Source organism: Heterocephalus glaber, unplaced genomic scaffold (genome assembly GCF_053883595.1).
Source record: "Heterocephalus glaber isolate CG9 unplaced genomic scaffold, H.glaber_assembly_v1.0 deba00001543, whole genome shotgun sequence".
Lineage (NCBI taxonomy): Eukaryota > Metazoa > Chordata > Mammalia > Rodentia > Bathyergidae > Heterocephalus > Heterocephalus glaber.
In genome coordinates, this window is record NW_028258336.1 from 8,925,640 (window position 1) to 8,951,697 (window position 26,058).

Sequence of the window (26,058 nt, forward strand, 5' to 3'; positions counted from 1 at the left end):
AGCTCACATCTCCTTGTCTTCAAAAATACTTATTTGAACTGCTTTTATTGTGTCCCATAGATTCCTGTATGTTGTACTGGTATTATCATTTACTTGTAGAAACTGTTTAATTTCTTCTTTAATTTCCTCTGTGACCCCATTGGTTGTTCAATTTCCCATTGGGAAATTCATAGCAGTCAATGCCCATATTAGGAAAACAGAGAGAACTCAAATAAATAACCTAATGCAGAAGCTCAAGCTCCTAGAAAAAGAAGAGCATAACAAACCCAAAGTGCATACAAGAGAGGAAATTATAAAGATTAGAGCAGAAATCAATGCAATGGAGACTAAGAGAATGGTACAAAAAATTAATGAATCAAAGAGTTGGTTTTTCAAAAGAATAAATAAAATTGATAAACCCTTAGCCAACCTTATCAAAAAAAGGAAAGAAAAGGCTCAAATCTATGCACTTAAGAATGAAAAAGGTGAAGTCACAACAGATCCACCAGAAATCCAGAGCATCATTAATACCTACTTTGAGAACCTGTACTCTAATAAAATGGAAAACACAGAAGAAATGGACAGATTCCTAGATACATATGAATTGCCAAAATTAAATGAAGATATAGAAATTCTAAACACCCCCAATTACAATGAGTGAAATTGAAAATGTAATAAAAAATTTACCAACAAAGAAAAGCCCAGGTCCTGATGGCTTCACTGCTGAATTCTACAAGACATTTAAAGAAGAGCTATCGCCATTACTCTAAACTCATCAAGGAAATTGAAAGAGAAGCAAGGCTTCCAAATTCATTCCTGGAAGCAAGTATTACTTTGATTCCAAAACCAGGGAAAGACACAACCCAAAAAGAGAACTACAGGCCAATCTCCCTAATGAATATTGATGCAAAAATCCTCAACAAGATACTGGCAAACAGAATACAAAGGGTCATCAAGAAGATCATACACCCTGACCAAGTCGGATTTATCCCAGGGATCCAAGGATGGTTCAACATTCATAAATCAGTAAACGTAATACACTATATTAACAGAGTCAAGCACAAAAACCATATGATCATCTCAATAGATGCAGAAAAGGCATTTGACAAAATCCAACACCCATTCATGATTAAAAACCCTACAGAAAATTGGAATAGAAGGTCTTTATCTCAACTTGATTAAGGCTATCTATGAAAAACCAAGAGCCAACATCATACCAAATGGTCAGAAATTGAAAACTTTCATGCTAAAATCAGGAACAAGACAAGGATGCCCACTATCACCACTCCTGTTTAATATTGTTCTGAAAACATTAGCCACAGCAATTAGAAAAGAGAAAGAAATAAAAGGAATAAAGATAGGAAAGGGAGAAGTTAAATTGTCATTATTTGTTGATGATATGATGCTTTACATAGAAGACTCAAAAAACTCTGCCAAAAGACTTCTAGACTTAATTGACAGATTCAGTAGAGTAACTGGATATAAGGTCAACACTCAAAAAAACAATAGCCTTTTTATATACAAATAATAGACTCACAGAGAGAGAAATTAGGGAAACAATTCCTTTTACAATAGCGTACAAAAAAATGAAATATCTCAGAATCAATCTAACAAAGGAAGCAAAAGACTTCCACACTGAAAACTATAGCACTCTGAAAATGGAGATTGAGGAGAATATAAGAAAATGCAAAGACATCCCTTGTTCCTGGATACGAAGAACCAATATAGTGAAAATGGCCATACTTCCAAAACTATTACATAGGTTTAATGCAATGCTGATTGAAATTCCAACAATATACTTCACAGAACTAGAGAAAACAATCCAAAAATTCATTTGGAACCAGAAGAGACCTATAATAGCAAAAGAAATTTTAGGCAACAGAGATATGGCTGGGGGTATTATAATCCCCAACTTGAAACTATACTACAAAGCTACTGTGATAAAAACTGCATGGTACTGGCAAAGAAACAGACCTGAGGATCAGTGGAATAGATTAGAAGAGGCAGAAACAACTCTAGACATATTCAGCCACCTAATCTTTGACAAAGGAGTCAAGCACCCTTATTGGAGGAAAGATAGCCTATTTAATAAATGGTGTTGGAAAAACTGGATTTCAACCTGCCAAAGATTAAAACTACACCCATACCTATCACCATGCACTAAACTAAGATTGAAGTGGATTAAAGATCCAAACATTCAGACAGAAACACTAAACTTGCTGGAAGATAAGTTAGGTAGAACTCTTGAAGACCAATGTCTTCAAGACAATAGGAAAAGACTTTATGAACAAAACCTCAGTGACATGGGAACTTGCACAAAGAATCAACAACTGGGATCTAATTTTATTAAAAAGCTTCTGCACTGCAAGAGAAACCACCAGCAGAGCTAAGAGACAGCGTACAGTGTGGGAAAAATTTTTCAGCATCTTTACTGTAGACAAAGAACTACTATCTAGAATATATAAAGAACTGAAAAAAATCAGACCCCCCCCTCCAAATTCAAAGACTCAATTCAAAAATGGGCATCTGAAATGAACAGACATTTCTCAAACAAACAAGTAAAAGCAGCAAATAAATATATGAAAAAATGTTCAACATCACTGGTTATTCGAGAGATGCAGATGAAAACAACACTGAGATTCCACCTCACCCCAGAAAGAATGGCTGCTATCAAGAAATCAACCAATAACAAATGCTGGTGGGGTTGTGGGGAGAAAGGAACCCTTCTCCATTGTTGGTGGGAGTGCAGACTGGTGCAACCACTGTGGAAATCAGTATGGAGATACCTCAAAGAACTAGGGCTGGAGGTCCCATTTGACCCAGCTATTCCCCTTGCTGAGTATCTTCCCAAAAGAATTAAAAGAATCATACCACAGTGATATATGTACACCCATGTTTATAGTGGCACAATTTGTAATAGCTAAAGCTTGGAAATAGCCCAAGTGCCCATCAACTGGAGACTAGATAAAGAAGTTGTGGGTTTTTTTGTTTTTTTTTTTAATAAAATGGAGTACTACTCAGCCATAAAGGACCAGAAACTAGAGACATTTATAGCTAAATGGATGCATATTGAGGCCGTCCTCTTAAGTGAAATAAATAGGACACATATGTGTAAATAATGAATAGTTTCTCTAGTGTGAGAAACTGAAAGTGTGATTAAGGATTAAAATGACTAAAATGAATAATCAATAATCTGAAATACAAAGAAAAGGTTCAAAGGGGTAGGGGTGGCAGGAGGGCAAGGGGAGAGATCAGAGTTACAGGCTGGAATCTGGAAAGAATCCATATATAGATTGTGTTTAAAACTATAGGAAGAGATGCAGATAGAGACTAGGCTGGAGCTCATCAGTGGGTTGGGAAGGAAGAGTCACTGAGATCAAAGGAGAGAAGGGTGTGTTTCCAGAAGAAGCACATACAACTATGTACAGTACACAGTACTCGACAATGTGATAAATGACTGTTATTGTTTTAGGTACTTATTATAACATGCTGTGCTTTTCATCCTTTAGAGCATAATCCTACTTATATAAGAGTTTACTGTAAAACACTGTGCTGCTATGGCAGTGGTAGCCTCATGTATCTTGTGTTTAAATGCGTATTTGGATAATATCAAGGGGCCATCACAGATGATTGATGTATACCTTTTCAGTTTGCACTTAGAAGTTGGCACTCTGTGTGGTACTTTGTGATACACACGGTTGAAATTGCCTAATAACATATTTCTCAGATTATATTTACATCACATGTCACATGACTGTATTGAGATATAAATTAAAAAAAATTTGACCTATGTGGAGTCTACTAGCTAACTAGAATTTTTTTCCCAGACTACTATTTGTTCAATATTAGTTTTGAAAATCTTTTAAAAACAAATCACATCCTCTGATGTCTTGTTAATGCTTGAGATGTTTTTTTAAATTATATGGAAAAATGTTTAAGTACTTTTCAGTTTTGTTTTGGTTGAGTTCTACTATGTTTGAATATTATTATAGTTTTTTCCCTTGCATTGTTTTTCTTTGAATAAATTTAATTTTTGTATATGTGTGTGTTTGATAATAAAGTTATACATTTTAAAATTAAAAAAATACTTACTTGATCCTTTACTCATAATAGAATATATATATGGGATAAGGGAACATTTCTGAGCTTGAAGTTTCAAACTTTCCTTAGTTTGACAACTGTCTCTCTACTTTTCCCATCCTCTTTTCCTCAAGCACAGTGTGTTCCTGATATAGTTTCAAGCACTATCGTGAAAGGTCTTCACCAGCAGTTTTTCAGTATTTAGGTTTTATGATCCTGTGGGCCGCTACTAGGCTTGAGAAGCACATTAAGTGGGTTTGCAGAACATAGTGGAATCCATGGAATTGCTCTAGATTTTCCTAAGCTGTGGGTTTCTGGGAAATAGTAGCTCTAGAGATGTCAGCCTCCATGACAATCAGCATCTGGCTGAATTTTGTTGGTTTTATTTTTATTTTTTTGTACAAAGGCCTTAGCTTACTGAGGAAAAAAGTCAGATTGGCAAAATTGTTGAAGTTGCAAATTTTTGCTTATACAAAAGGAACATTTTAAACATATATTATGGAAAGAACTCTGATTCTCTGTGAATTCTGTCATTGGTCAAGTTTATTAAGATTTATTAGCTGTTTTCTGTGTGGCTTAAGTGTGTAGAATAATTTTACTGATTGGTTAGGTAATAAATTTGAATTTGTTTCAAGTAAAGTCAGCAAAAGAGTGTAGTTTTGGTATGGATTATTTTTTAATTGCTTTTCTTCAACCAGCATTTGGCAAAGGAGGTAGCACTAGGAGACCAAGATTGCATTGTTGAATGATTAGCTGTGGTTGATTACTTTTCTGGTCTTAATTTCTTCATTGTATCAGTGTGAAGTTACAGATGATTTGTAATTCTGAAATCCATGCCCATAGTGTTGGAATTAAATTTACAAAGTTTTAAAACAAAAACAAAGGAAGCCCAGTAGAGGGAGCTCTGCTCTTTTGAAAAAATTTTGTTTTTAATTTATGAATTGTACCTGAACAATTTTTATGATAACAGTAAAGCAGATCCCTGCTTGCCTACAATTTGCACCTCCTGAGAGGTTATCAATATCTTGACTACTGTTGGTGGAGATGTGGCTTGCTTTTGTTGTTTGCTATTATAAATTATACTGTCATGAACATATATGGATGCATCTCCTGCACACATGCGAGGATTGTTTTTAGGGTACCTAGAGTTACATAGGAGTAGATTACATTCAGAGGATGTGTGAATGTTCAGCTTTCCTAGGTAATCACAAACTGTTTTCCATAGTGGATATGCAAATTTTTATTTCACTAGTAGAAAATACTGGATTTTACCAGTCTGGCCTGTATGAGATACTCTATTGTGATTTTAAAAAAAATTTTCAAGATATTTGTAGTACATGATGATTACATTCATTGTGGGGAGTTGGTACATGCATGTTACACATCTTAATTCTTTTTACTTCCTTCTCCCTCCCTTCATTAGGGTGTTTACTTGAAGTTCTTTGATTACTGATGTGATTTAGTATAATTTTTGGTTTTTTGGGAAAGGGTCTCACCATCCCAGGCTGGCCTTGAACTCTCTACATAGCCCACACTGGCCTCACACAGTGACCTAAGCCTCCTCAGTGCTGGGATTACAGGAGTGCACCACCACGCCTGGCTTGATTTAGTATAATTTTGTATGTTTATTTAACTTTCTTGATTCCACATCTGGAAATGCTTGGTTCATGTCTTTTTCTGTATATTTTTTTCTTATAGATTCTTAGTTAAAAATATATATTCTGAATATTAATCCTTTGTTAATTACACCAATTGCAAAGACCTCTCATATTCTCTCTCATTGCTGGGGATGGAACCTAGGGCCTTGTGCATGCTAGCCAAGTGCTGTACCACTGAACTACACCCCAATCCTTATATTTCTTTATTTAAGGCATCCCGATGAACAGAAAAGTTTTTAATTTATAGAATAATTGAATGTATCAGTTTTTTCTTTACTATATGGTTTTAATATGCTAGAATCTCTTTCTTACCCAAGGTCCCAGAGGTATTTTCTTATATTGTGCAATGATTTTGTTTTGCCCATGATTTATTTTTAATGGTGTGAATGAAGGATTGTTCTGGTTTTCCATTGCTGCCCCAGTGTACCCCAAACTTCAGTGGCTTCTTTCTCTTCTCACAAATATGCTTCCTTTATGCTTCCCTGCTTGTCTCTCTCTACATAAGTTTTTGTTCTCTAGGGCATTTCTTCATGAGTTGTGTCTCTTGATGCATGCTGGTCTTGGGGTAGTCTCTGTAATTATCGGATGACCGGGTCCCAAAGGGTTGGGTGCCAAAGGGTTGTGTCCCAAGCACAAGCATACCAAGAGCAAGTATTTACAGCAGACAAAACTGCCAGGTAGCCAAGGGATACACCTAGAACTCCATACCATCGCTTCACTTCTGCTGAATTCTGTTTGTCAGAGCAATCATTCGGCCTGCTCACGTTGTGGTGGTGGGGCAGAGAAATAATCTCTGTTGATGGGGAGTTTGAGTCACGTATGAGAAAGGAAGAGTGTGCAGGATAAGAAGAGCCACAGTATGGGAGATGTTGTGGCCATTCTTGGAAAGTACAACCTGTCATAGTTTGCCTCTGGCCACAACACTCTTCCTTCTATTTGCAAATGACCTTCACCCCTTCCAAGATTTCTAAGTGTTGTCACATTATGACATCACATATTGCAATCACTTGTCCACAGCACTTCTGAAATACAGTTGCATGCATGTTTGCTTCTCCTTGGTTAGGGCATAATTCTGCTTCTTGGGAGTGATTCCATGTGGCTTTTTGCACTACCGCCTGGACTTTTGGCTCACCATTGAATTATTCTTCCTTTTCATTAAAAAATAGCCCATGTTTGGATGGAATATACTTTCTGCTTATAGAAGCTTGATAGTCTTTGCTACTTATTTTGTTTTGGAATGTTCCACTAGGTGTGATTTTCAATTTCATCTGAACTGTTCAAGTGGATGGTGATTCTGTTAGTGCTCTTGTCTAAGGATGTTGAGCTTTTTGTGAATTTAATTGTGGTTTGCTCCACTGGACAAAGTCAAACTCACACTCATTTTCTGTCTTGGGCTCCTTACAAGTCTGTTGTGGTACATTACCCTTTAAGATTTGTAGAAACCTGTGATGTAATATGAAATGTAGTTGGTCTTTGTCCTCATTTTCTGTCATAGACTTTCCTAAGTAATAAGAGTATCTTGTTACTCATAATGTGCCCCTTTGACAAATCCTGTTTATCTTTTAGTTTTTTCTTCTAATCCTGTTTGTCTTAATGAGATTACTTAGGGTAGAGTCACTACCAAGGGAGTAGAGTTGGAACTTTCAGCACTACCCATCAAACTCTTAAATAAGACTTTGTGAGAGTTCAAGGAGGCAGGACATTTAGAGAGCCTTGCCAGATGCAAAGAGAAGGAGAAATGCACCCTGCCTATTGGCAGAGGCAAGATTACACTGCAGAAAAGCATGGGGCAGGCTGAACCGCCATAAACACCTTTGGAATGTAATTATCTTTGGAAATGTGGCAGCCCCCCTCTGGGAGGCAATTTCATTTTTCCCAAAGGATAACCATTGACCCAGTACTGTTTATTGAACATTCCATGCTTTCCCATAGATCTATTCTGTCATAAATCATTTCTAAATTTGACTGTGTGTTTGTTTTAGATTCTCATTTAGGCCTAGGGTTCTCAACTTGGGACAGATTCTGCAGGGACCATTCAGCAACATCTGGAGAAGTTTTTGATTGTCATAAATAGCAGATATGTTGGAGAGTACTACTAATGTCCAATGGGTAGAGGCCAAAGATGCCACTAAACATTCTGCAGTGCCCAGGGCAGTCCCACAACAAAGAACTGTCTCTAAATGTCGATGATGCTGCCATCGAGAAACCCTGATTTCTGCAGCAGTATGGCCATGCTACATTTTCTTCACTGGCCTTCATATCTGGTAGGGCAAATTGCCTCACTTTGTCTTTCTTCTTTAAGCATATCTTCATTATTTTTGACCCTTTGCATTTTCATATGAATTTTAAGAGTCCCTTTATCATGTTTCATGAAAACCTTTATATTTTCATTGGAATTTCATTGTAATTACAGATCTTCATGAGGAAAATTGAAATTTTATAATATTGAATCTTCTTATTCACCAATGTGATACATTTCTGTCAATTTAATAAAATTTCTGTCTTTTAATAAAGTTTTATAATTTTCAAATGAAAGAGCTTGCAAATCTCTTTTAAAAATTTGTATATTAATTGGTACATTTTAGGTATACAATACATTTACATTTATCATTGGGTGTTTGTACCTGAACATGATGTATCTTAGTTCTTATTTTTTCCCCATTACCTATGCGCCCTTCACTCCCACCGCCCTTCCCTATTTACATAGACTTTGTTTCCATTTTTTTTTTTCTTTCTCATAATTTTTCCTTTCCTTTCTTCCCTTTCCTCTTCCTCTCCCTCCACCCCTCCACCTTTGGACCTTTTCCTATTTCAAATTATCAATTATTCATTTTAATCATTTTTATCCTTATTTACACTTTCAGTTTCTCACACCAGAGATACTATTTGGTATTTACATATGTGTGTCCTATTTATTTCACTTGAGAGTATGGCCTCAATATGCATCCACTTAGCTATAAATGACTCTAGTTGCTCATTCTTTATGGCTGAGTAGTACTCCATTTTATAAAAAAACCACATCTTCTTTATCTAGTTTCCAGTCGATGGGCACTTGGGCTGTTTCCAAACCTTAGGTATTATAAATTGTGCTGCTATAAACATAGGTGCACATATATCGCTGTGGTATGATTCTTTTAATTCTTTGGGGAAGACACCCAGTAGGGGAATAGCTGGGTCAAATGGGACCTCCAGCCCTAGTTCTTTGAGGTATCTCCATACTGATTTCCATAGTGGTTGCACCAGTGTGCACTCCCACCAAAAATGGAGAAGGGGTCCTTTCTCTCCACACCCCCGCCAGCATTTGTTATTCGTTGATTTCTTGACAACATCCAGTCTTTGTGGAGTGAGGTGGAATCTCAGTGTTGTTTTCGTCTGCATCTCCAGAATGACCAGTGATGTTGAATATTTTTTCATATATTTATTTGCTGTTTTTACTTCTTTTGTCTGAGAAATGTCTGTTCATTTCGGATGCCCATTTTTGAATTGAGTCTTTGAATTTGGGGGGTCTGATTTTTTTCAGTTCTTTATGTATTCTAGATAGTAGACCTTTGTCTGAGGTACAGTTGCTAAAAATTTCTTCCCATATTGTAGGTTGTCTCTTAGCTCTGTTGGTAGTTTCTCTTGCAGTGCAGAAGCTTTTTAATAAAATTAGATCCCGGTTGTTGATTCTTTGTGCTAGTTCCCGTGCTACTGAAGTTTTGTTCATAAAGTCTTTTCCTATGCCAATGTCATTGAGAGTTCTACCTAACTTATCTTCCAGCAAGTTTACTGTTTCTGTCTTGATATTTAGCTCTTTAATCCACTTCGATCTTAGTTTAGTGCACAGTGATAGGTATGGGTCTAGTTTTAATCTTTGGCTGGTTGAAATCCAATTTTTCCAACACCATTTATTGAACAGGCTATCTTTTCTTCAATGAGGGCGATTGGCTCCTTTGGCAAAGATGAGGTGGCTGAGTATGTTTGGAGCTGTCTCTGCATCTTCCAATCTATTCTACTGATCCTCAGGTCTGTTTCTTTACCAGTACCATGCTGTTTTTATCACAGTAGCCCCACAGTATAGTTTCAAATTGAGGATTGTGATACCCCCAGCCATGTCTCTGTTGCCCAGAATTGCTTCCTCTATTCTAGGTTTCTTCTGCTTCCAAATGAATTTTTGGATTGTTTTCTCTAGTTCTGTGAAGTATATTGTTGGAATTTCAATTGGTATTGCATTAAATCTATATAGTAGTTTTGGAAGTATGGCCATTTTCACTATATTGATTCTTCCTAAACAGAAACAAGGGATATCTTTCCATTTTCTTATATCCTCTTCGATCTCCTTCAGAGTGCTGTAGTTTTCAGTGTTAGAGGTCTTTTGCTTCCTTTGTTAGGTTGATTCCTAGATATTTCATTTTTTTAGATGCTATTGTAAAAGGATTTATTTCCCCAATTTCTCTCTCAATGGGTCTGCTATTTGTATATAAGAAGGCTATTGTCTTTGGAGGGTTGACCTTATATCCAGCTACTCTACTGAATCTGTCACTTAGGTCTAGAAGGCTTTTGACCGAGTTTTTTGGGTCTGCTATGTAAAGTATCACATCATCAGCAAATAATGACAGTTTCACTTCTTCCTTTCCTATCTTTATTCCTTTTATTTCTTTCTCTTGTCTAATTCCTATGGCTAATGTTTCCAGGACAATATTTGAACAGGAGTGGTGATAGTGGGCATCCTTGTCTTGTTCCTGATTTTAGCATGAAAGTTTTCAATTTTTGACCATTTGGTATGATGTTGGCTCTTGGTTTTTCATAGATAGCCTTAATCAGGTTGAGATAAAGACCTTCTATTCCAATTTTCTGTAGTGTTTTTATCATGAATGGGTGTTGGATTTTGTCAAATGTCTTTTCTGCATCTATTGAGATGATCATATGGTTTTTGTCCTTTACTCTGTTAATGTAGTGTATTACATTTATTGATTTATGGATGTTGAACCATCCTTGGATCCCTGGGATAAATCCGACTTGGTCAGGGTGTATGATCTTCTTGATGACCCTCTGTATTCTGTTTGCCAGTATCTTGTTAAGGATTATTGCATCTTTGTTCATTAGGGAGATTGGCCTGTAGTTCTCTTTTTGGGTTGTGTCTTTCCCTGGTTTTGGAATCAAAGTAATACTTGCTTCCAGGAATGAATTTGGGAGTATTACTTCCCTTTCAGTTTCACTGAAGAGTTTAAATAGTAGTGGCAGCAGTTCCTCTCTAAATGTCTTATAGAATTCAGCAGTGAAGCCATCAGGGCCCGGGCTTTTCTTAGTTGATAAGTTTTTAATTACATTTTCAATTTCATTGGTGGATATTGGGTTGTTTAGAATTTTTAGGTCTTCTTCGTTCAACTTTGGTAATTCATATGTATCTAGGAATCTGTCCATTTCTTCTGTGTTGTCCATCTTATTGGCGTATAGGTTCTGGAAGTAGGTATTGATGATCCTCTGGATTTCTGCTGGGTCCGTTGTCATTTCACCCTTTTCATTCCTAATTGCATGGATTTGGGCCTTTTCTTTCCTTTTTCTGACAAGGTTGGCTAAAGTTTTGTCAATTTTGTTGATTCTTTGAAGAACCAACTCTTGTTGGCTTCATTGATTTTTTGTATTGTTCTCTTAGTCTCCATTGCATTGATTTCTCCTCTGATCTTTATAATTTCCTCCCTTGTATGAGCTTTGGGGTTGTCCTGCTGTTCTTTTTCTAGAAGCTTGAGGTTCAGCATCAGGTTATTTAATTGGGCTCATTCTGTTTTCCTAATATGCATATTCACTGCTATGAATTTCCCTCATAAGACTGCTTTCATTGTGTCCCATAGATTCTGATATGTTGTATTGTCATTGTCATTTAATTGAAGGAACTGTCTGATTTCTTCTTTAATTTCCTCTATGACCCATTGGTTATTCAGAAGTGTGTTGTTCAATTTTCATGTGTTTTTGAAATTTTTTGAGTTTCTTTTGCTATGGATCTCCAATTTCATCGCACTATGGTCTGATAATATACAGAGGATAACTTCAATTCCTTTGCACTTAGTTAAACATGTTCTATGTGTGAGTATGTGGTCTATTTTGGAGATTGACTCATGTGCAGCTGAGAAGAGTGTGTATTCTGATTTTGTGGGGTGGAAGACTTTGTAAACATCTGTTAAGTTCATTTGTTCAAGAGTTCGATTGAGTTCTATTATTTCATTACTTACTTTTAGTCTAGTTGATCTACCTATTTGTGACAGTGGGGTGTTGAGGTCCCCCACTACAATTGTATTAGTGCATATATGACTTTTCATGTCTGTTAGTATTTGTTTTATATAGTTGGGTGCACTAGTGTTTGGTGCATAGATATTTATGATTGTCATCTCTTCCTGTTGGATTGTTCCCTTTACAAGGATGTAGTGTCCTTCTTCATCTCTCTTCATCAGTGTTGGTTTGAAATCTACTTGATCTGCCAAGAGGATAGCTACTCCTGCTTTTTTTCGGGTTTGTCTCGCATGGAGTATTGTTTTCTACCCTTTAACTTTCAGTCTATGAGTTTCCTTTTGAATTAAGTGTGTTTCTTGTATGCAGCATATTGTTGGATCTTGCTTCTTGACCCATTCTGCCAGTCTGTTTCTTTTGATTGGTGAACTGAGACCATTAACAGTGATGGTTATAACTGAAACGTATTGCCTTGTCATTGCCATGACTTTTTCTTTTTGTTGGATTCTCCCCCTTTCCATTTAATTTCTTGTCATGCCAGATGGGTTCATTCTGCTTTGCTTCCTGGGGTTGTGATCCTCAATGTGTGTTCCTAGGATATTGTGTAAAATTCTTTGGAGTGCTGGTTTGGTATTCACAAAGTTCCTAAGGTGCTCTTTGTCATGAAAGTATCTTATTTCTCCATTCATTTTGAAAGCTAGTTTTGCAGGGTACATCAAAAGTATCTTATTTCTCCATTCATTTTGAAAGCTAGTTTTGCAGGGTACATCAATCTGGTTTGGAGGCTGTTTTCTTTTAGGGCTTGGAATATGTCACTCCAAGCTCTTCTTGCCTTGATGGTTTGTGTTGAGAAGTCTGCTGTGATTCTGATGGGCTTTCCTTTGTATGTGATTTGTTTCTTTTCTCTGACTGCTTGGAGAACTTTGTTCTTCTTTGGGGTTTCTGGAATCTTAACACTTATATGCCTATGTGTAGATTTTTTTTGATCAAGGCTATTTGGAGTCCTATATGCCTCACTTATCCGTATGTCAAGCTGTTTTCCCCTGCTTGGGAAGTTTTCTGCCATTATTTCTGTGAAGAGATTTTGTATGTCATCTGCATTCTCTCCTGTTTCTTCATTGAGCCCAATCAGTCTTATGTTATTCTTCTTTGCATCATCTAGCAGCTGCTGGATTATTTTCTCATGTTCCCTTATAATTTTGAAGCAGTTTTTCTTTTCCTGGTCACTAATTGCAATCTTATCTTCTATATCTGAAATTCTGTCCTCACATTGGCTCATTCTGCTGTGTAGACTTTCAATGGAGTTTTTCATGTCCTCGAAATAATTTGCATCTGTTTTGTGGATTCCATTTGTTTCCTATGTTGGGATTCCATCATATTCCTGAGCTCCTCTCTAGATTTATTAATTATGTCTTGCACTAGGGGCACAATTTCTCCTCTTATCTGAGAAATTATTTCTGACTTCATTTTTTCCAGATCCCCTTTTGTGGGCAGTTCAGTGGGTCCATGTGGTTGAGTATCAGAGTGTTCCATCTCATTTCCCTTTGGGGTTGCTGTAGGTGATCTGGAAGTCTGGTTTTGAGACTTATTTACATGTTTTCTCATTTCGACTGGGAGGGGTTGTTGTTGGGGCCTGCACGGATTACCCCCTAGCTGGTAGAGGTGGGACAGGGGCTGGGGGCAGCAGTAGGGATGGTGGCCCAAAAGCCCTTTCCTGTGGGCTGGGAGCGGTGGGAGGGATGGTGGCCAGGAAGCCCCTTCCTCTGGTCCAGGAGCAGTGGGATGGTGGCTCAGAAGCCCCTACCTCTGATCCGGGAGCGGTGGGAGTGATGGTCGCCAGGAAGCCCCTTCCTCTGGGCCAGGAGCCGAGGGACAGAAGGTGGCCCAAAAGCCCTTTCCTCTGGGCTGGGAGCAGCGGGACTCAGTACCGTGGTCTGGTGGTCTGGTGTCCTCTGCGTCTTTGTAGTGTGGAACCAGGTGGCTGTACAGAGGAGCAGGAGGTGGGGGGTCCAGTCGATTGTTGCCGGGGCACGGCCTGATTTGGCGACTTCTGCGTGACTTGGGACCTCAGTGGGGCGTGCGCAGACCTGCCTGTCTGCAGCGGGCTGATTCAGGTTAAAGGTCTTTTCAGTTTTGTTTTTGGTACTGTCCTTGGTATAATTCCTGGGTTGATATTTCAGAATTGCTTAATGCAGGTATCTTTGTTGCTTTTGTTTAAAACCCTTGTGGAATGATTGCTTTTCAGAGGTGTCTTCCAGATATGGCTTGTGTTTAGGCTTTGAGGCTCTAATGACTCTGAGGCTATTTTATTTTTCTTATACCCGGAAGGAAAACTGATTAGATCAAGCACAACATGCTAGGCCAAATGTTACAATCAGCAATACCATAGCATCAAGTGCAGCTTAGAAAATGACAATTTGTGGTAGTTATTAATCTATCACATTTAACTGTGTGAAGTATAATCCCCTGTGCCTCTGTAGTGAGGGATCAGGTAGCAGAATTGCCGTAAGGCAGGGGAGTGGGTGTGGGGGAGATGGAATTGGGACTTGCAAGCATGGCTAAGTGGAGCACTGGATGAAGCTGGGGCTCCAAGCCGCTCCCGTGATCCCACCGTGTCGTGGACAGGACGAGCTTGCAAATCTTTTGTGCAAGATGGTTTGCTCTCTTGGCCAGTTAGTTACAAGGCTTTTTAATAATTTGCTTTCCTCTTTTGGTTCTTAATTTTCCTATGTGAAAATGTGACAGTTGAGTTAGATTTGCTCTGAAGGGCTTTCTAGACCAAGACTACATGATTAAAATGTTAAAATGTTAGGATTAAATTGATAACTTTCAGTCCCCAAAATAAAAACGGTCTGCTGGAGAGTGTTCTGCGTCTTGTCTCAGACAGAGTCACTGGTCTTCAGTGAAAATAACTAACACACCTCCAGACCTCCTGTTGATAGCTACAGAGTGTCACTCATGGCAAAGAGCCGCTTGTCTTTGGAGGGGTTGGGATGGGAAAGGGATTCCTTGGTATTTCTTTTTTTTTGGTACCGGGGATCGAACTTGGGACCTTTCGTTTTTGAGGCAGGTAGCGGAACCACTGAGCTAAATCCTCAGCCCGTCCTTGGTATCTCTTTAATCACTGTTCTGCACATAAGAAATTCTGCTTTGGTCTTTGGGTTATGTTACTTCTTTGGGGGCGTGAGAATACAAGGAACCCATTTTTGAACCTATGAAGACATTTATAGATTATCCAATTTAATTCTTTCACTAGAGAGATGAATAGATGTGATTTAGAGATAGTTTTACTTTCTAAAAGACACACAATTTATGAAAAAGCCAAGCCTAGAACTCAGGTCCAAAAATTTTTTTACCGTAGTTAAGAGAAATGAGTTGGCGAGTAAGGAGTGGCTATTGTTGGTGGGGTAAGGGTGAGGATTGTGTTAAATTTTTAATGGACTGAGAGGTGGGTTGATCTCTGAACTCCTGGAATCATATGCAGTATTTGTGTGTGTGTGTGTGTGTGTGTGTGTGTGTGTTCACATGTGTACATGAATGCTGTAGTTTGACTGGAAATGGAACTTTCATTGTGACTGTGGTCTTTTAAGAAATTGGATCGGATGCCAGCCTTATCAAAGTAGGATACCATAACTGGCATTAGAGATTTATTTGGTTTTGTATTTTAAGCTCTTTTGGGAAAACCACCTTAGTAACTTGATTACTAGAAATTTCAGCTTTCAGTTGTCTTTAACTTGATTTAATGATTTCCAGACTCCCCTTTTTTTCTTACTGACTCAAAACTGACTTTTCAAGTAAAGTGCTGTTATTGGATGTTCTTTTCACAGAAGATGAAACTCATCTTTTCTCCATTAGTCATCTCTTTTCAAGTCTCTTGAGACTGTTTTTGAAATATTTCTATACAGTGCTCTTACTATTTGTGATTCTTCTGATTCACCTTGATACAAATTGTCTTGAAACCTATAGATGTTTTAAAATATGTTGTTTCTACATTTGCTTCAAGAATAAATTTTTAGTTATTTGGAATTTGTTTTGGTTTAAATAAAAGTAAAAATAAAAGTCTACAAAGTATTGACTTCTGTGTCAACAGGAGGACCCAGAGTTCTTGCATTTGGTTTTGCAATGTACTACAGTGCCTTTTCCCTATTTTGGGAGTGTGGGTGTGAGGGTTGGAGTGTTGAGTGCAGGGCCTTATGCGTGCTCAGCAAGTGCTCTACCCACTGCACTGCACCCTCAGCCCCACAATGTGTTGTGATATATCCTTTTCTAATAAGCTCACAGAAGAAGATCCTCTGAAAACGGTATATGCTTGGCTTTAGTTCTTTATTATGTGTGGTTTAGGCCAGTGAAAGAGAGTTTGAATTGATGGAGGCTTCTAAGCAGTAGTCCAAGGAATGATGCTGCTGATAGGCAAGAAGGCTAGGAAGAGGGAAGGTGTATAGAAAAGCAGAATATGGATACTGGGAAGCTTTCTAGCTCCTTCGAGATAGACTTTGCAATTGACACTTCCTATGTGAAGTGATATTCAAAGGGAAGAGGATTAACCTTTATTAAAAAGTTATTAAAGTGAATATTAGGCCAAATGATTTTGGTGTTAATGTACTCTTCCTTAGCAAATACTGAGGATTTCTTTATCAGTAATTGTTTTGGAATTTACCATCTATAAGCTTTGGCTGAAGTTATGTGGCAATAAGGATTTCAAGCTGGGTGAAACAAGGGGCCTAGCGTCCCATTAAGAGCACTGTTAATCATGACAATAAAAAATAAGGCAATTTATTTATTTTAAAAATATTTCACAGTTTAGATAACCTTTTCTCTATAAACATTGTTTGATGGGGATAATGAATGTTTTTTAAAAAACATATTATTGGGTACAATTAGCCATTTTTAATAATTTGATGAAGGATGAGCCCATTTATTACCTGATGTTTGGGGTTATTTGATAAATCCCCAAGGACACAAGTTGTGGGGACTATTGTTAAAATATCTGTCTTCCACTGACTGCAATGATAGAATGTTTCTTCTTGGCTTTTAGATTTCCTCCTTCCTCGCCCCTGAAACCATATCCAAAGAAGCCCCCATACCAAAAGGATGTCATTAAATTCCCGGGATGGAATGATTCCCCAGCAGACACCTCACAAGAGAACATCCCAGTGAGGCCAGTTGTGATGGTAAGTGCTGTGACTAAAGGATAGAGGACCCTTCCTGGGAGGAGCCATCTAGTAACCCTCAGGCTTGGAACTGAACCATCTTCTTCCTCTTCTTCCATCTTCTTTCTCTTGGTCCTTTTTGACTGTGAGACAGTACTGTATTGCCAACAGCTGAGAGACTAGTTAACACAGATCGGCTTTTTCAGTTTTCCACACTTGCCCAATTGACATTTTGCCCAAATATATGAGACCTGTTTATATATGTTCTGTTAGAGCAGATTTCTGTTAAGACTCCCTTTTCTTGTCTATTCTATGACTTACTCTTCTTCCTGTTTTCTCTTGAACTTGGTGTAGTTATTATCAGTTGAGAGTGAGAAGGTAGAGGATGGTGTATGTATTGTGGAATGATCTGTGACACAATATATGAACAAAGGTAGATTCTTCTAGTCTTGGAAAAATCTCAGCTCACTGTGAAATAGATTGCCTCTTTTTTTTTTTTTTTGTATAATTTTTTCTTGAAATATCCCTAGAAGAAGACTCAAGATTGAGGTAATGCTAAAAAATAAAATACAGAGAGAAGCTTATAAGGCAGTTTTAAAGAATTTTGTAAACACTAAGGTTTTAAGTTAATGTAGTCATGTATAACTTGATGTCCAGAACATGGTTTTATTTGCAAAGATATAACAAAACCATCTTTAGGCAGTATAATTAAAAAAATAATTCTAAAGAGATTGTAGTGTGTTTCAGTTTGGAGAAAACAGTTAAGAAGCTTAGACAAGAGAGACACTGGTGATGGAAGTGGAGACTCCATAGGGTTGTGCAGATCTGTCAGAGTTAATTGATGATAAAGATGGGCTGTGTTAAATGGGGGTGTCTAACAGACAGCTGGAGACAGTGAGCCTGGAACTTGGAGAAGGCTGTATTTGGAAGTCCCTTATTTACTAAAAGGGTTTATTGAGTGTCCCTGTGTGCCAAGCATTGTGCTAGGCTTTACAGAGACAGTAATATGTGCCACGGTCCAGAGAAGCACACAACACAAAATTACCTATTAGAAAACGTAATGAAAATACTCTGAATAAGTGTTTTCTGAGAACTTTACTTCTAATTTGGAGTAGTTAGTTAATGTCTAGTTGATAATTTTGTCTTGGGAGAAAATTAAAATGTAAGTTGCAAGAGAACAGGTACATTGTTTTGAACATTTGTATTAAAACACCTAATATGATTCTGTAAGTAGAGTTGTTATTCAATAGGCATTTTTTCATTGTAGGGTCATCTGGTGTTACTTACACACAGAGATAAAATCTCATATTAAATTAATGTCCTTTTACTGGCATCAATCTACTGATGTCCTTGCTCTGTTCTCCCTGGTTCTGTGAAGTTGCAATGTTCCTGGTGTTCCCACCCAGAAGTCCAGGTGTTCATTAGCACATTTCCACCCACTGTTCAGGGCTTCACACCAGTAACATTCACTTCAATTTTAGTTTCAAATTTCTCAGGAGCTCCGAGTGGTATGCCAGAGTTCCACACTCATCAACTGCTTGATCCCCCCAAACCTGTTGCTTCGCGGGCCATCTGTCCCTTATTTATTTATTTTTTCCATGTAACTTTTGTCTTGCCTTTGCTTGTGCTCCCTCTGAAATGAAGTGGTAGGGGTTTGAGCTCCTTGCTTATTACATATAATTCCTCCAAAGCCTGGACTCCTGTCCAAGGACAAATGGTGGTGCAGGATCTGTTTCCTCATCAGAACATTGATGCAGTTTTTAGAATGATTAGGTTAATTGTCAATGAATTAACAGTTCGTCTTTCTTAGGGGCTTTGAGTTTGTAATTCCTTTCTATTATATTTCTTTCTCTATGTTTCTGCCTCCAATTTGCTTGTTTTTGTTTTGTCTTATCTCGTCTCTTATCTAGTCATTATATGAAACAAAACAAAACAAATAAAATAAAATAGAGCAAATACAATTATTTGTTATGTGTGAAGAGTAAGAGTGTGGACTTTGGAGCCAGACTGCTGGTTTGATTCTTAGCTTCTTCAATTACTAGGATGCTAGGATAATAGGACCCTCTAAGGTAGGGTTGCTGTGAAGATCAAGTGAGTTTGTACCTGTAAAGTGCTAAGTATAGTGGCTGGAACACAATTTCTCAGTAATTGTCAAATGCTATTGCTATTATTAATTTATTTTGTAGAATTGTTTTAGGCAGAAAAGAAGAAAATGAATTATCCATAATATTATCTAGAGAGAATTATTATAATTAACATTTTTATTGTGGATCCTTTTTTTAATGCATGTTTTTAACACAAAAATGAGCTCCTTCAGGCTATTTTGTAGCCTCTGTTCTTCACTTAGTGTGTTATATCCATTTTTTTGTTGTTGTTAAACTTTTCTGGTTTGTTTTTTGAAACAGGGTCTTGACATGTAGTTCAGGCTCACCTTGAAGTCTCTGTGTGGCCTACGCTGGCCTGGAACTGATGTTGATCCTCCTGCCTCAGCCTCCTGAGTGCTACGATTGTAGTGCACCACCATGCCTGGCTCATGTTATTAAGCATTGGACATTATTTTTAGTGTCTTCATCATGTCTCATATAAAAGTGATATATTTTATTTATCTTTACAAATATTTGAATATATTCATGAGGTTGTTTTAGGATACATTTGTAAGTAGATTTGCTAGGCAAATGCAACCACCTATGTGCTGGAGTTGGAAAACCCCTGTTTTAGATATTTAAAAATTAACATAGTTATGCAGCCTTGGAAATTTTTTGCAATTCAATAATTTTTTAAACAACAAAAAAAAAGCAAAACCAAAAATGAAATCAATGTTACAACCTTCCTGCTCCTTTCCTCCCTGGATTGATAGGGTTTTTCTATATTATTACTTTTACAAAAAACTATTGATAGAAACTCTTTAAAAATGACTTCTAATTATTTTGCCTTTAAAGGTCAAAATTTATCTTTGTCATTATGAAAAGAAAGGTTTATAACTTATGTCCACTAGCTTATGTGAGAAATGAGCTACTGAGAATACCGAGGTGGTAGAGCTAAGAGGGACTAGGGACTATTTTACCACACTAAACTAAGTGTTGGCTTTTCTCTGTAGAGCGGGTTCCGCCTTCTTCCCCTGAGCTGTCCTCAGCTGTCCTTGTCTTTGCTTTTTCAAAAGCCTTTTGCAGATGCCAGGGATTAGGCTGCTTTCCAACACTGTGCTTTTTTGGTATTTACTTATAAAAAGAGAGAATTCTTGAAAGTAATACACTTTTTAAACAGTCATTCAATGTAGTGCAAATTTAGAAAGATACTCCTTGTCTTAATTTCAAATTATTAAAATTTGACTTCATTGCTACATCACTGATTAGTTGGAAGTCAGGCCAGAAATATTAGCTAGATAATGTCATGCTTAATGCCATAACTCTTCTATGATTTGCGAATATTCATTTATAGTATCACCTAATCTTGTGTGTTTTTTTTTTTTTTTTTGGTACCGGGGTTTGAACTCAGGACCTTGTGCTTGCAAGGCAGGTGCCGGAACCACTGAGCTAAATCCCCGGCCCTAGTATCACCTAATCTTAAGAGTCATTCTTTTCATCTCTGAGGTCCATGTAAAGAAACTTAGTTTATAATTCTAATCATTTTAAATCATGATGAATTGCCAAATCAAGGACATTTGTCCAAAACTCATACAAATTTATACTGAAATATTCTCTCTTACAACTCCCTTTCTTCTATCCCTTCTCATTACTCCAACCCCGCCCTCTGAATCAGAATTCCGAGATGTGGTTCAAGCGTCACAGTATTGCCATAGGCGAGGTGCCGGCTTGCCGTCTGGTCCACCGCAGACAGCTGACTGAGGCCCACGTGGAAGAGATATGGAAGTCGATGACCTTGTCCTAGTATGTACATTTGACACAAATGAGAAATTTAGTAATGTTTTTTCTATTTTGCAGTTTCACTACTGTTTGCATATTTTCTGAAACGAAGTATAAAAATCTCAGCTTTGTGTTATTTGTACCTATGCCATTTAACTGACATAATTCAACTGAACTCTAGGAATTTTCTATTGTCTTCTGTGTCACAGTTAAAAATAGGAGTTTAAAAGTTCTTAAACTTTCTGGTAAGACTGTAATCTTTCGCTTCATAAACACATAATACAAAATTTAGTCTGAAATATTTGAGGTAGGTAATATAGGTATAATTAAACTTAACATTATTACAGCAACTTTTTTTTCCACAAAGATGTACTGGTAGCAGTTTCTCACCATTGGATAAGTTAGTTTTTGTTTTTATAATATTTTTGCTTATAAAATTACTTTCTTAGAATTCAGGGTATTATATAATTAAATCATTGAAGCAACATGTTAGTGGTGAAAAAAGATATCTTTTAATTTTATTTTATCATATTCTATTTGTAACCATTTTGCCCACAAAGACTGGGTAAAATATAGGAAAATAATGCATCTTACAGATTGATCTTTTGCAGTGTCATTCTTTTAGTTAAATAATGATTCTTTAAAAGCAATTAAAAAATTTATTTACTGTTTATTTTTTTAGTTTACAGAAAATCCTTGGCCTGGATTCCTTAGAAGAAGTTTTAGATATCAAACTCGTCAACTCCAAGTTCATCATCCATAACGTATACAGTGTTAGCAAGCAGGGAGTTGTTATCCTTGATGACAAGTCCAGTGAGTGCCTGAAACCTGTTTGTTTGTGGTTGATCCAACACATTGGCTGCTTAGGCCCATCAGCTCCTAATTTTAACCCTTGTCTAAACCCTAACTAAATTCACTCCCTCATCACATATATTCTTCTCTTACCTCCTAACACTTTGTTTTTAAAAAATACCTTTTAATTCATTGTTTAGATTAAGAAAATGGAATAGAAAGGGGGGAGTATCCAGGAGTAAGGACCTCAGCAAAATCCACCCAGAGGCCAGTGCATTATTGTTTCCTTGGGAATTGAGTGGTTGTGTATTATCCTCGGGAAACTTCTGTTAACAGGAGTCTGTTTAAGACCTGAGTGCTTGAGTCAGTTTTCAGGTGGACACTGGAGCGTGACTCCAGCATTTAGGATTCTGACTTAAATTTTCACAATAGTGTCTTTTTTTCAGGTCACCTGGGATACTCTTGAGTTATGTCATTTTATTTCCTTTTTAATAAGGTTTCTCTTTAAATGCTGAAGATGCTTTAATTTTTTTCAATACCTTTACAGATCAAGCCAGTTTACAGATCAGGTGATCTAACTCAGGATCTTGTGCTTGCGAGACAGGCACTGTGCTGCTGAGCTAAATCCCTGGCCCTAGACCTGGTTTTTGATTTGAAAAAATATAGTAATGGTACCTATAGAGGTTCATAATCCCCACATTGATTTTTTTAAACTTCCTTTGTAAGGATAAGGGATGGACCAGAGTTGGATAAGCACTACGATTTGTTCTTCTTTTAGTTTAAATCCTTGATGCTGAGAATTGGCTGGAACTAAATGACATTTGAATGTGAGAAGATGGTATAATAGTTTTTCAGATTTTACAAAATATTATTAAATTCAGGGCCGGAGGCTCTTGTGCAGCAGACAGAGTATACCAGAAGGAGGATTTTTAGGCCTTGTTTCCTGATAGGAGCAGAGCTTGTCTTTGAAAGCAGAACTTTGCCTCTCTCAGCCCCTGTATCAGGAATGGAGGACAGTGGGAGCCAGGGGTAGATTTGTGGGAACTTCCTGAGTTGTTATGTTGGTACCATACATGGTACATTCCTGAGTTGTTATGTTGGTACCAACATGTAACATTAAGTTCTATGTTCTGAGGGGTAATGTGGCCTTTGAAGTACACCTAACCTTCCCACGTTTTCTGAGTGTAGCAAATTAATACTTTAGGCTACCGCCAGATGAAGTCATCTTTTTTTTTTTTTTTTTTAAGTACTTCAGAAAGAATAAAGAATTGTACAAGACTCAAGTTCATTTGGTATAACTCAGTTCAACAGTGGCTTCCCATTTTTATGGCATAGAGAGAGAACAAGTGGAACCATGATGCTGGCCCATCTCATGGTGCCTGTTGCAGGGCCAGAAGGGAAGAGACTGCTCCAGATGGTTCTCCTGCGGCTCTGTGTAGCAATGTTACCTCTGTCATTTTAAGATTGTCCTAATATTAACAGCCTCATTTTAATATGTTAGTGGAACTTTCTTGACCTAAAAAATTTTGAAAATAGTAGTAGGCAAAATGGTACTTATTTTGAACCTGCAGAATTTAATTTTTTTTTTTTGTGGCCCTGGGAGCCAATCAAGCCCGGGCCTCACACCTATAAACATGTGCCCCAACATTGAGCAGCCCTCAATTTACAACCCTTAATTTACCTTTAGCTGTTTTGGGGAGGCTGTTTGTAAACTTGTTTCACAAATGCATTTGTTGACTAATATTTTCTCTTCTTTGTATTTTTTCTTTCTGTAATTCTTAGGGTTAATTGATTTATCTGCTCATTTGTTTCTCTGAGACAAAATGCCTAATTTTTCCTTTTACTAAATCTTGAAAATTGTCATAATGATTTATATAAGCATATGTTATAACATTGCTAAGGAAAGAGTTCTATCTTTTAAATGTTCTGATACACAAGTCAGTGACGTATTTCATGTTACCTAGACAAGTAATGCATTCTTATAATACTAGGTATTATATATAATTCCTTGGGTTATGTAGAATTGAATAAAATATTGTTTTTAACTCTCGTTTTTTCCTGTAGAAGAACTTCCTCATTGGGTACTGTCAGCTATGAAATGTTTGGCAAATTGTAAGTACTAATTACCTGCCAGTTTTAGGAAATTAACAGAAATTAGTGCCTTGAATTAGAAAATATTTCTGCTTAATGGTCTGAACATTGATTTGACACCCGTGAGACAGGCATTTAGTTGTTTTGGGATTGCTGTGCTTTTAGTGATAAATTTATGACTAAGTGAAAGGGCTATGAGTTATAAACAGTTTTTCATTTGTTTGTTTGTTTGTTTTTGTTTTTTAAGACAAGATCCTGCTCTGTAGTCAGGCTGACTTTGAGCTCCCAACATAGCCCAGGCTGGCCTTGAACTTGTGGTCCTCTTGCCTTAGCCTCCTGGAAAAGAGTTCTAGTTACAGTGGACCTTTGACTTACCAACTCAATCAGTTCCCAAGGGCTGGTTTTATCTAAGTTAGTACAGCTGAGATCTGGATGTTTACCTGCGTACACACTATAGATAACAAGAGGCAGATGAATCTTCCATTAACCTAATTAACCCAAGTTGTTCATATGTCAGGCTAGTCATAATTTGAGGGTATACTGTATTTTGATTGAGTGGTAATAGTGATATTTGGTTTAGAGAAGCTCTTTTGAATCTCACGTATATCTCAGAAGGCCAGTTTCTTTTTAGGGCAGAATTTGAATAAATTCTTGTGTATAAATTCTTGAATTAGTAGACCCCAAATTGTTGATTTAACTATAGTTAGTTTTGTTTGATTATAGAATGAAACTGTTTAGCTTAATGTGGGTAATCTTAGTGAATTTATATGGAAAATGATTATATACTATCATTTGGAATGTGCACACAGCAGCATTAGTTTGTATGAAGCCCAAAGTTCTCTGGGTTTAACTATTAGAATTTTTGTTGGTTTTTGGTTACTATCATAGTAAGTTAGTGATGTAAAGCCCTGTGATTTTAGCTTGGGGAAGTGCTTTTTATTCTTTTTGTTCAAACATTTGAAGTAAATTAAATTTAAATTATATCTTCAGCCAAAGTTTGTAATGATGAGTTAGAAAGTATAAATAGGAAGTTAAATTGCCCATTTCTGAACTCCTGGCAAGATTTGGAAGTTGTTCAGCTGCAAATGAACATAGGAGGCCAGTATAACACACCTAAGCTATAATATGTTGTAAACTGTGCTAAGGTGTGTTTATGATGTTTGATTTTCAATGATGTCTAAAATGTAGCAGCAAGGAATACAATTTTTCCTTGAGCAAGATGTATTGTGCACATAAGGCTGCAAAACTTCTGAGGAATGTTTAGAATAACTGAATTTCAATAGAGAGGAAAGATGTGAAGCATGAATTAATAGTGGTTACAGGTATATGAGGTGGTATTCTGGCAGGTAGAGAATGTTGGAAGTAGGGATTATGTATCAAGGGCAAGGAAGCCAAAAGGCAAGGTCAGCCCTTTGAGTAGCTTTGTAAAAATCTCCTGTTTTCCAAAATTCTTCTTGACCTTCAAAATTTACTTTGAGACTATCAGTGTCATGATTTGTTCCTTGTCTTTCTTATCCTTAATAAGTCCAGATTTCCACTATTGTCATCTAAATTGGTACAAAAGGATAGGGTGAATATAGACAATTTGAAGGTTGATTATCTCCTTTTTGGTAAGCCTGCAACTCACTTCTTTCTCTCTTTAATTCCCCTCTGCAGTTATTGGAGAGCACGCACATGTGAGCCTGGGTACTTTAGTTGTTGGCCAGGGTTATTCCTTGCTGGCCACAGAATGAGAGATTGGTGTTAAATAAATACAAAACAAGTTTAAACAGTTTCTCTTTTTGCATGTAGGGTGCAAGAATATGATTTAAAAAAAAAAAAGAAAATTTAAAAAAAGCCAAAGCATTTCTTTTCCAGAATCTATCAGGTATAACATGAAAAGCTAGAATAAGAAAAAATAGTCTTAAAGGTCAAGGTAATTAAGAAAGAAATGATCTTTAAAAAATATGACTGCTTATAGAGCTCACTGTGTACTTTTTTAGTTTTGTTTTTAGGGAAACTCTATAAAGTTTTTTGCGTATTTTTAATAAGGTTGATGAAATGTTCATGAAGGGTATAGTGGCTTGGAATGAACCACATGCACATCTTGGTGTATCATGGTAGGGATTCATTCTAAGCAGTGTGCCTTGCTGAGACATATCAAACTGTTTATTGCTAAATGTGGGCTGGGTCAGGAGGAAGCAGGCAAAAATGATGGCTACATTTGTTGATAGTTTATGTGGTATCATACCGTAGATGTTT

The 26,058-nt window shown here is 37.0% G+C and overlaps 1 protein-coding gene across 3 annotated transcripts in view; it reads left to right on the top strand.

Annotated features, from left to right (window-relative positions):
* The window catches only part of Depdc1b (DEP domain containing 1B), a 96,575-nt gene that overhangs the window by 36,887 nt on the left and 33,630 nt on the right, over positions 1–26,058 (top strand). For all 3 annotated transcript variants that reach the window (XM_087189587.1, XM_021242969.2, XM_021242970.2), the window contains exons 3-6: positions 16,957–17,092; positions 20,831–20,958; positions 21,617–21,747; positions 23,791–23,838. In XM_087189587.1, coding sequence (XP_087045713.1) covers positions 16,957–17,092; positions 20,831–20,958; positions 21,617–21,747; positions 23,791–23,838 — 443 coding nt within the window. The remainder of the gene's footprint in view (positions 1–16,956; positions 17,093–20,830; positions 20,959–21,616; positions 21,748–23,790; positions 23,839–26,058) is intronic.